Source organism: Pygocentrus nattereri, chromosome 4 (genome assembly GCF_015220715.1).
Source record: "Pygocentrus nattereri isolate fPygNat1 chromosome 4, fPygNat1.pri, whole genome shotgun sequence".
Taxonomy (NCBI): Eukaryota; Metazoa; Chordata; class Actinopteri; order Characiformes; family Serrasalmidae; genus Pygocentrus; species Pygocentrus nattereri.
This window is the reverse complement of record NC_051214.1, coordinates 29,273,698-29,284,991: the sequence shown is the minus strand read 5'-3', so window position 1 is coordinate 29,284,991 and position 11,294 is coordinate 29,273,698. Positions and strand designations below refer to the sequence as shown.

The 11,294-nt window shown below is 40.1% G+C and overlaps 1 protein-coding gene across 1 annotated transcript; it reads left to right on the top strand.

Annotated features, from left to right (window-relative positions):
* Nucleotides 1-494: 494 nt before the first annotated feature.
* On the top strand, nt 495-9,175 carry bsnd (barttin CLCNK type accessory subunit beta). The gene is made up of 3 exons (XM_017689077.2): nt 495-722; nt 2,262-2,347; nt 8,031-9,175. Exons 1-3 carry the CDS (start codon nt 546-548, stop codon nt 8,293-8,295), a joined length of 528 nt encoding a protein of 175 aa, XP_017544566.1. The 5' UTR covers nt 495-545; the 3' UTR covers nt 8,296-9,175.
* The last annotated feature ends 2,119 nt before the right edge of the window (nt 9,176-11,294 follow it).

The following is an 11,294-nucleotide window of genomic DNA, read 5'->3' as shown; positions in this document are numbered from 1 at the left end:
GGAATGTGTTTACTAGATGGTGAGTGGGCAGCACTAGCTTATTAACTATTTCCATACAAAAACAATAAACCTCATTGTATAATTCATGCAAGATCTGGACATGCAGAACATTAAAATCCAATGTTCAGCATTCGTTGTAGATGCAGTTGGTATTGATGTGCATCATTTAACTCAATAAACTGCTACATCATGTTGAAAGCTTGTCCAGATGATGCCTGGAATACACAGTGCAGACTTGCTTATTTTTTCTCCATTAGTTTTTATGAGCTCAGCCCTTCTACACAATACACTTGGACACAATACACTGTGTTGTGATGGTGAGGTTTAGCAACATTGCTTAGGTATGGCACAGATGCAGCCTGAGGGAAGGTCACCTGGTCAAGGCTCATTAATGTGGCAATGATCCAGGAAGTTCAGTCACATCTGACCCTCCTACATGGTCTCACCTTCACCTCCTTAGGGACAAAGTCATTGAACCACTCCTTAGGGCTCTTTCAAACATACACCAACTGGTTTAATCATAGCAGAACTCTACACTCACCCATATGGCGGAGAACAAGCCTTACCGCTACGGGCTCATCGTCCTGGGGCTGGTGCTGGTGGCACTTGGTGTCTTCTTGATGACCGTGGAGGAGCCACAGGTGTTTGCCACTTTCTGTACCATGGGAGCGCTGATGGTGGGTATAGGGACCGTGTGGAGTATGTGTCAATGCTATCCAAGGGTGAGTAGAAAGATATACTTAAATTTTCATTGGCTCAGTTTTGCAGGGAATGGTCAGATTCTCATTTTATATTACAAAAGAAAAATAGAGGAGGGGACAGTTTTGTAAACAATAATTCAGCCGAGCCTTAGGCTAAACTGTAATGCTTCTATTAAAAATGTTTAGTCTAGAGTTAGGCTTAATCTGAGTCTGGGACACTGGCATGGTATGTTCAGTACATGCCAAATCAGGGAGCACCACTGATTTATTAAATGAGTCTAGTGTGTCCAGCTTTGTCTGTATTACAGTCTGTCCTTTTCGGGAGACTCTGGAGAGGAAAGTCCAAAAGACCAGAGTTCAGTCTTAGAAGTTGGTTGGATTTTCTGCTTCTCATGATTGAAGTAATCCAAAATACATTCAGGTCCAGACTATGGAGTGGTCAGTTCATTGTTCTGGGAACACCAGTATCTTCATTGTTTGATTTGCAGATTGCCTTCTTTTTTCTTTCTTTTTCCTTCTTTTCATCTTCTTTCCTCAGTAACAACCGCTGTGTCCAGTCCTTTAAGACTCACAGACCCAGATCTCTGATTTTTTCAGATGTGAAGCTAGAGTGGTGGATCTCTCAAAGATGAAAGCTTTAAGTACTGTTTATCTGATAGTGACAGTTTTCTGGTGGTCCTGCATCTTCATTATGTCTTTTAATAATTCTTTGGACTGAAGTACCTTTCCCTTCTTTATATAAATTGATTATTTCATATATATTATTCTCAGAAATAAAAGAAAGACTGTACTTAATAGCTGTTTTGATACTGGAAATTAAAAATAGTGGTCCTTAACTTTTGCACACCATTGTAAAAGGTGAGTTTAAGGAATTCGGCTGTATTGCATACACACATTATCAAAACCTCTTATTTACCTGGTGCCATGTGGGGGGGGTTAAAGGCTGGTTGCTGGAGACTACCATAGCGGTCATTGTGTGGCAGGAAGCACCCTGGACAGGCTGCCAGTCCACCACAGGACAGACACACAGACATATACATTCACACACACACACACACACACTCACACCCAGGGACAGATTAGCATGTCCAGTTTGCCTGACTGCATGTCTCTGGACTGTGGGAGGAAACCAGAGAATGTGGAGGAAACTCACACAGACAAGGGAAGAACATACAAATTCCACACAGGGAGTATTCTGGTTGCCTGGCCAGGGACTTGAATCCAGACCACTTTTTGCTATGTTGCTGGGAGAGTTTCATTGTGTGTTCGTGCTGGCAGAGTGCAGTGAAATGCTTTAATCAGATTATTCTTATTTAGCTTGTAGAGGTTAATTACATAGTTATTTGCCTACGGTATTTCACCAGTGCTAATGTGACCCAAATCGGAATCATAGTAAAATGCCTGTTAGATCTGCCTGCCTGAGTGCAGCCTGTTTTACTCACAGTTTTAATGATCCTAAAATGTGGTGGTGACCAGGTCACCCAATACATAACAGTAAATCATTAAATTCAGACTTGGGTTTCACATCACTGCTCAGAGGCCTGTCATTGTGTTCTGCAGGTCACACTTATACTGCCACACCAGGAAGTGCTGGAGAGTGCTGACAAACAGGAGCTGTGTGCCGGAGCTGAGGTCCTCCAGGTCAGGTAGGACACCACAACACAACTTGAGGCCAACATTGTATCTTTAACAGCTGTGCACAGCTTTCTGCAGATGTTAAAGTATGGTGGTGTAGTCCTACCCGCCCTCGACTTATAGTCCACTTATAACATCTGTGGTTTTGTGCACAAAAAGCAGTCATGAATAATTTTCACATGACCATTTTCAGCCTCTCTTTATCCATTATAATGTTTTTGTTACTGTGCCTTTAGGACTGTTCTGTTTGGCCGTCCTCTACTGTGCCTCGTTTAAAGAGTAATCTGCTTCAGTGTGAATGGGTAACCACATGTAAATGTATTCATGGTTGTGACATCACAACTACAATGAATTCAAAACAGGCCATTTTTGCAGCATACTTTTCATCTCGTCACTGTCCAATTTCTAAAATAGCAACTTCACAGGAGAAGGTAATAATGAGCTTATCCCAGCGGTCATTGGGCAGATGTCAGGATACTCTCTGGACAGGTTGCCAGTCCATCGCAGTGCTAATATAAATTAATGTAAAAATATTTTATTATATTATTGGTCCATTCATCATTAAATTGGGATAACCGCTGAGCTCAAATTATGCAAAAATATTTTTTTAAAAACTGGAGATATCTTTTTGTTTGTTTGGACAGCAACACAATATTGACTATACAAACTGTGTGATGAACAGGACATTTTAAACTTCAACAAGGTTTATATAGTGCAAGCCTGTTAGGCCTAAATTTTTGTATTTATTTTTTTCTGTTTCTGTTTGTATTTATTGTTGGTTTGATCTAAAAAATATGATGAAATAAGATCATTTGTTTGGATCATTTAATTAGTACTAAAATAATGTGTACATTATGTCGTTAAGAGAATGAGAAACTAAAGTGTGAGCCCATATAGGATTCAGGGTTTAATTGGTTAAAACTGTACATTTCATATGTATATATACAACCCCAATTCCAGTGAAGTTGGGACGTTGTATAAAACATAAATAAAAACAGAATACGATGATTTGCAAATCCTTTTCAACCAAAATTCAAAATGAGTGAATATTTGCAAAAACAATAAAGTTTATCCGTTTGAACATTAAATATCTTGTCTTTGTAGTGTATCCAATTAAATATAGGTTGAAAAGGATTTGCAAATCATTGTATACTGTTTTTATTTATGTTTTATACAACGTCCCAACTTCATTGGAATTGGGGTTGTGTATATATATATATATATATATATATATATATATATATATATATATATATATATATATATATATATGCACATGTAAGTCTATGGCAGGATGAAGGCCTACAGTGCTCAAATCTTTATCTATTATTTACTTCATTGTAGACATAGGAATGGACAACTAGACTACAAGGTCAAAAGGACATATTAAAAATAACCCTCAATCATGTGTTCTGAGTAACTCCATCTCATTAATTGAGGCAGATAAGAAGGCTTTCTGTGTCTTTGCGTGATTATGGATAATCTATTAACACTCATGATCCACGAGTACTCCAATCAGTCTTGCACTAATGAGGCTCCACCATTGGCCGATTGAATCTCGTCAGACAGCAAATGCAATTATAGGGCCTATGATGAGATTATCTTCATGGGAATATTGATAGGAAGAAGGCCCCAAGAACCAAGAGAGAGAGAGAACCAGACATAATCAGGTGCTTGTAGTGTGGCTGCAGAACGTGGCTTATTTTATTAATGGAATGTAAGCAAGTGGATTCAGATGGTTCTTTTTAAGGCCTTCTGTTCAATGTAATCAACTTGAGTTCAATCAAGTCAAGTCAAGAGGCTTTTATTGTCATTCCATCTATGTACAAGTACACAGTGGAGTGAAATTACGTTCCTCCAGGAACAACACGGTGCAGCATGGAACAAAAACTACAAAGTGCGAATGTGCAGACATCGTGTGCAAACAAAAATAAAACTAGAAACAATAAATACGATAAATTAAACAGACATTAGACACAGTAAACAGACAGGACAGTGCAGCACTGACTCAGCACTCATTCTGGACATGAGGTAGTGGAATGTGGTGCAGAGATATATAACATGCTGTGATCTGTGTGTCACGCAGTCAGATGACAGACATAAACACAGCAGTTACTGAGGTAGAAAAAACCTGAGTAAAACAGTGAAAGCACAGTGTAGCAGCAATGTTCCAGTGCAAGTAGAGCATCAAAATAGTTGTGTGTGTGGAGTATGTGTGTGAGGGGGGGCAGGGGTTAGCTCAGTCCTTGTGAGTTTAAAAAACTGATTGCTTGAGGAATAAAGCTGTTGCAGAGTCTGGCAGTGGTGGTACGGATGCTCTGGTACCTCCTGCCAGACGGCAGTAGTGAAAAAAGTCTGTGTGAAGGATGGAGGGGTCATCCACAATGCTAGTGGCTTTCTGGATACAACGTATGGTGTAGATGTCCATGTTGGAGGGGAGAGAGACCCCGATGATCTTCTCAGCTGTCCTCACTATACGCTGTAGTGTCTTGCAATCTGACCCGGTGCAATTCCCAAACCAAGCGATGATGCAGCTGCTCTGGATGCTCGCCACAATCCTCCTGTAGAACATGGTGAGGATGGGAGGGGGAAGATGAGCCTTCGTCAGTCTCCACAAGAAGTAGAGGTGCTGCTGAGCTCTCTTCGCTATGGAGTTGGTGTTGAGAGACCAGGTGAGGTTCTCTGTGATGTGGACACAGAGGAACTTGGTGCTCCTGACGATTTCCACAGCAGAGCCAGAGATGTTCAGTGGGGGGTGGTCACCTCGGACACTACAGAATTCAACAACTATCTCCTTAGTTTTGTCTACATTCAAAGACAGGTTGTCGGCTCAGCACCAGTCCGTTAGCCGCTGCACCTCTTCTCTGTATGCTGACTCGTCGTTTTTGCTGATCAGACCCACCACAGTCGCGTCATCAGCAAAGTTGATGATGTGATTTGAGCTGTAATTTGCAGTACAGTCGTGAGTCAGTAGAGTAAACAGCAGTGGACTGAGCACACAGTCCTGAGGGGCACCGGTGCTCAGTGTGGTGGCGCTGGAGATGTTATTTCCTATCCTGACTAACTGAGGTCTCTTAGATAGGAAATCCAGGATTCAGTTACAGAGGGAAGTGTTCAGGCCCAGCAGGTTCAGTTTTCCTTTAAGCTGCTGAGGAATGATGGTGTTCAACACTAAACTGAAGTCTATGAACAGCATTCTGACATAGGTGTCTTTATTGTCTGGGTGGGTAGTGTCATCTGTTGAGTGGTTGGGGAGATATGCAAATTGCAGTGGGTCCAGTGAAAGAGGAAGCTGATCTTTAATGTGCCTCATGACAAGCCTCTCGAAGTACTTCATGATGATGGGAGTGAGTGCAACGGGACGGTAGTCATTGAGGCAGGACACTGGAGACTTCTTCGGCACAGGGATGATGACGGTAGATTTGAAGCACGTTAGAATGACTGCAGTGCTCATAGAGATGTTAAATATGTCCGTGAGAACATCAGCCAGCTGTTTGGCGCATTCTCTGAGCACTCTGCCTGGTATGCTGTCGGATCATTACACAGTGACTACAGGTGCAGGAATAGTAGTTTTTGAAGTAATTTTGCAACAGCAAATACAATATAAGGGCGGCACGGTGGCGTGGTGGGTAGCGCTGTCGCCTAACGGCAAGGAGGGCCTGGGTTCGATTCCCCGGCCGGGTGACCTGGGTCCTCTCTGTGTGGAGTTTGCATGTTCTCCCCGTGTCTGCGTGGGTTTCCTCCGGGTTCTCCGGTTTCCTCCCACAGTCCAAAGACATGCAGTCAGGCCAATTGGACATGCTAAATTACCCCTGGGTGTGAATGTGTGAGTGACTGTCTGTGTCTGTCTGTCTGCCCTGCGATGGACTGGCGACCTGTCCAGGGTGTATCCTGCCTTCCGCCCGAAGACTGCTGGGATAGGCTCCAGCTCCCCCCCGCGACCCTGACGGAGAAGCAGCTTAGAAAATGGATGGATGGATGGATGGATGGCAAATACAATATTTCATCAATGGTAGTGAGCTTGAAATGTTTTTAAAGTGAACAAAGGACTGCAGGGTTGGTTTTGTTAAAGAAAAGTTTACAAAGATTCCAAAAGTCTGACTGATTTTTTCTGATTTCGCTTATATAATCAGGATATGTAGTGACTATATGATGACATCATGTGTCAAAATAATCATTATAATATACATATATATAGGCCAGGGTCTAATTCCTCGCCTAGACAAGCACCCTACACTATACCAATAAGAGTCCTTGGGCAAGACTCCTAACACTGCCTTCGTCTACCTATGTAAAATGATCAAATTGTAAGTCACTCTGGATAAGAGTGCTTGCCAGATGCCACAAATGTAAATGTATGTATGTATATATATATATATATATATATATATGTGTGTGTGTGTGTGTGTGTGTGTGTGTGTGTGTGTGTGTGTGTGTGTGTGTATACTTTACAGATGAAGGTCATTACGTGTTAATATGTTATTACGTTATGTTAAAATGTTATTACGTTTTAATATGAGTTGATGTTGATATTGATGAAGACATTTTATTGCAGAATTTTGGAGCATTTGTTTTGGTCTATTCATTATGAACTGCCTGTGTACTCAAACATCGAAAGACTTTTTTTTTGTTTGGCCAGGGACCATATGGTAAGAGGTCACAGTATTTTTCCTCCAGGTTCAATTACATATTCCTATTTCCCACCTCAGGATCCTTTGTTATATTTTTGTGTAAAATAAATGACAATGATAACTAGATGGAGTGGAAGGTGAATGGGTGGAATATTTCAGGCTAAACTGGCTGCTACACTGCTGGATATCGAACTCAGACTTTCCATTTTTACATGACACAACTGTTCTGTGAACATTGCAAAAGACAAAAATCAGAGCCTGTTCAAGCATGAAGAAACCAACAAATGATCAATGTTGAATAAAAGCAAAACCAGGCTCTTCTACAGACATAAATGATGTCACTTTCTCTCTATCATATAATTTAACGTGATAGTACATTATATTTATGGTTCAATAAGTTGGTGTGACAGGGTGAAAAGCACAACTTAAGAACACAAAGAAATGATTAAGAACACATAATTAATTATGTTTGATAGATAGATAGATAGATAGATAGATAGATAGATAGATAGATAGATAGATAGATAGATATTATATTTTTAAATTGTTAAGTTAATGTTTTTATGGCAAATGTACTGATGTACTGTTGTGGAAACAAATCAATTTGACTGTCATTATGGACATGTAAAAATACCGTAATTATACCTTAATGACTCATATATTTAGGCTGGAAAGCTCTCATTAGCAGATTTCTATCTGGAATAGTACTCATTTCATGGAATGGCCTCTCTGTGTTTTGGGATTACATTAGAATTTAGGCAACATCAGTACATCAGTCTATTCATGCTGACTGCATTTTACATAAACTGCATAATAGCTGTTATTAACAGTCTCTGTGACTGATAATAACAGCTAGTCTTTTCTGGAGAAGAAGAAAGAAGAAGGGATATTAGAAGTGTCTCTTCAGATAGATTGAACTTTATGGAACCAATTATACAGTTGAAAAAACAAATAATTTGATCAGAAAGAGACCAAAAGTAATCAGATTAGATTTGATTTTAAAGAATTCTAAAAGATGTTCCTGGTTACATTTTCTATCTTTTTTTATTCCCAATTATGACAGTCCGACAGAACCACTCAAGGCTCCTCTAGCCTGCTTCTATATGGAAGAGGAAGGAGAAGAGGATGAAGTATTCTCCTTCACTCAGATAGACAGCAAAGCTCCTGAGCCCACAGGTGTCCTCCACAGCTCTCCCAGTATGCACCAGGCCCGCTCCAGCACCCCTCTCCGAACCAGTGGGACTACAAAGCCGAGCACTGAGCCTGAGCTCTGCTACGGCAAGGTGGATGATTCTTGCTACTTCACATCAGAGCTGGACAGTGAATAAGACCCTTAAAACTGTAGTTTCACAAAACATCTAACGTACTCATTGCAAATTCCCAGCCTTGTCATCAGTTAGTCGTCATTCCAGCTAGTCCTGGAATATCCTACCAGTAAGCATTGTGCATAATACACACCTAAATCATAACACGCTTGGTAAAATTAAAATAATCCTCCTTAACAATAAAACTCTGCTGATTGTTATAACACACGATTCTAACAGTTTTAACAGTACATGGTCTTAGATGCTGGAGTTGGTTGGTGCGCAGCTTGGTCACCATAGCAACACAGACAAGCTAGCCTAACCACCTTGCCGAGCTAGTAGCTAACGAGGTAGCAAAGAGAATGATTTAAGATGAACCTCGATAAATTTGTTGACGAATGGACTTATTTGCATTTAGAATCACTCCAGCTGGTTTCCTGATGCATTTAATCTGCAACGAGAAACTGTCAAACACTAAAAAGTGGCAAAGCTGAAGTCAGCTTCTCATTCACGCCAGCTTCATATTTCAATTTTCACGTTCCACCTTAAATAGTGTAACAGTTGGCTACATAGTTAGCTACATTCTGGCACCTCAGGCTCCATTTAAGATGGGACGGGAAAATTCGAACAAGAAGCTGGTAAATGAGAAGCTGAGTTCTGCTTCACAAAAAGTCGAACGTTAAGAGACATTTTACAAGAAACTGCTCTGGTTTCGTGGAAAGGTTTGCTGAAGATGAGAGTACAGCAGCTACAGCTGAGCTAAAGCTTGAAGTACATTATCAATTATATAATTTTTTCAGCCTGTACTAGAACATTAAGTGATACTATTTTAATCCCACAAACGGGAAAATTCCACTTCCGCATATAACCCATCTGTGAAGTGAAACAACACATACACACTAGTGAATACCTACACACTAGGGGGCAGTGACCACACTTGCCCGGAGCGGTGGGCAGCCCTATCCACAGTGCCCGGGGAGCAATTGGGGGTTAGGTGTCTTGCTCAAGGACACCTCAGTCAGTGCTGTCGGCCCTGGGGATTGAACCAGCAACCTTCCGGTCACAGGGCCAGTTCCCTAACCTCCAGCCCCCTAGCTTTTAACACGTACGGAGACATATTTACAGCCAAGATGGTAAAATTTTACTTCAATAAAATGAACATAAAATCCTGAGGCTCCTAAGGTGTGTTTAGATTTTTGTTGAAACTTGACAAAATGGCTCTTCGTAACATTTAGGTTGCCAACCCCTGACTTACACCATGTTAAAAGACTTTAGCACCAGTTAGAAGGCCTTAGAAAGAAGCCGAATCAGTGGCTACTGCCGGTGCTGGCTGACCATTCTGTTTTGTGATAAGTTTGAGAGCCCAGTTTTGACAAATGGAGGATCACACTTGTTAGTTAGAAAGGAAAAAGCAAGACAGGGTGAACCCCCACTGTCAAAGAAGGGGTATTCAGGTGGTTGCTGTCTGTAAACTCACCACTAGACTGCTTTAAATCTTACACACTGCTCCTTTAACTTCTTCCATAATTTCAAAAAGATTTCATCATGAGGTTTCTGATGTTTCATAACATTCTGTTAACCATAAAAATACATATCAGCCTGTAAGTCTGAATTCTAGCAGCCATTGTTCATGCCTTTACTGCTTTTTTGTACAATGTACTTTTACTTTTTTTTATAAATAACAGTATGTTATACAGAAAGCATATAAGCAAGTCTATGAACATAGTTTATGATGATTCACACATGCAGTTTGATGCTTATGTGTGATAAGCTTCTAATTCTGCATTAGCCTCGAAAGTAAAGGAGCAAACTATGACTTAGCTAACTGCTTTTCTTCTTGTGAAATGCTCCTGTGCTTTTGCTTTGTACATGCAATGGCCTGAGATTAATACGGTCAATGCAAAATGACACTGTTGTAGTTCTTCAGACTCACTGAAGTCAAAACAGTGCACTGCATGGATTATACATTGGATAAGACACACACACACACACACACACACACACACGACCTTGGTTCACATTTCCATGGAGACAGGAGTGCTGTTGGTGGGGGGATGTGGAGACACAGACACAGCAAATTGAGACGAGGTGCTTAAACTGGATTTATGAATGTCTCTTTATACTGCAATCAGCAGCCTTGTCCTCCCAGCAGGTTCCAGTGTATTTTCATATTTTCTCAATCAGCAAAACTACAATCGAGACAGCTTTAGAGGACACGGAGAAAGATAACCAGCGTGATGACACAAAAGGTTAAACTTAGTCGAATGCAAAAGTTTGAGCACACTGGTCAAATTACAGGTTTTGTTGATTTTATAATTAAGAAGGACACGTCCTACACAGAGAACATACTCCTGCACAATCACTGTTTATTTTCATGTAATATATTAATGTAATGTAACATATAAACATAAAATAAAATAAAAAAAATTAAATAAAAGGTCATTAAGAAGTGCATTTTTTATATTATGTTTTATTTTTCCAACAAGCTAATCTAGTAGACACTAGCAGGAAAAAGCTTATATTTAAGTTTGTTCACTGTAAGGGTAGATGGTGTGTTCACTTCGTTTTGACTTTGCTCTAAATATGTTCTTTTCATCTTTCTAGCATTTTAGAAGAAAACGCCTTACCACAAGCTGTGCTTGATTTAGTTTTCATTTGTATGATAACAGTTTGGATTTAAACATTACAAAGCAAGCAATGTTACATTACTTACATTTTTTTATTTAAAAATAGTAAACACATCCTTAAGCAATGCAACATTATTAAAGTTGATGAAATTCTCAATATAATGTATTTCATATAAATCTACATCAGCTATGTTACTTTATCATCATAGAGATTTATGTACTAATGGCCTCCCTATGTTATCATGAATACTGACTTTTGAATTGTGCACTGATTATAAGCTGAGTGGTCTTTAGCCCAGAGCACACCGTGTCCATGATTTCCCAAAAGAATTTCAAATGTTGATTTATCAGACCACAGGACACTTCACCTCAGTCCATTTTAAACGAGCTCGGGCC

Coding starts and splice junctions, on each gene's coding strand:
- bsnd (XM_017689077.2), top strand. CDS start 546: ATGGCGGAGAACAAGCCTTACCGCTACGGGCTCATCGTCCTGGGGCTG. Junction 723..2,261: donor TGTGTCAATGCTATCCAAGG/GTGAGTAGAAAG, acceptor TGTGTTCTGCAG/GTCACACTTATACTGCCACA. Junction 2,348..8,030: donor GCTGAGGTCCTCCAGGTCAG/GTAGGACACCAC, acceptor CAATTATGACAG/TCCGACAGAACCACTCAAGG.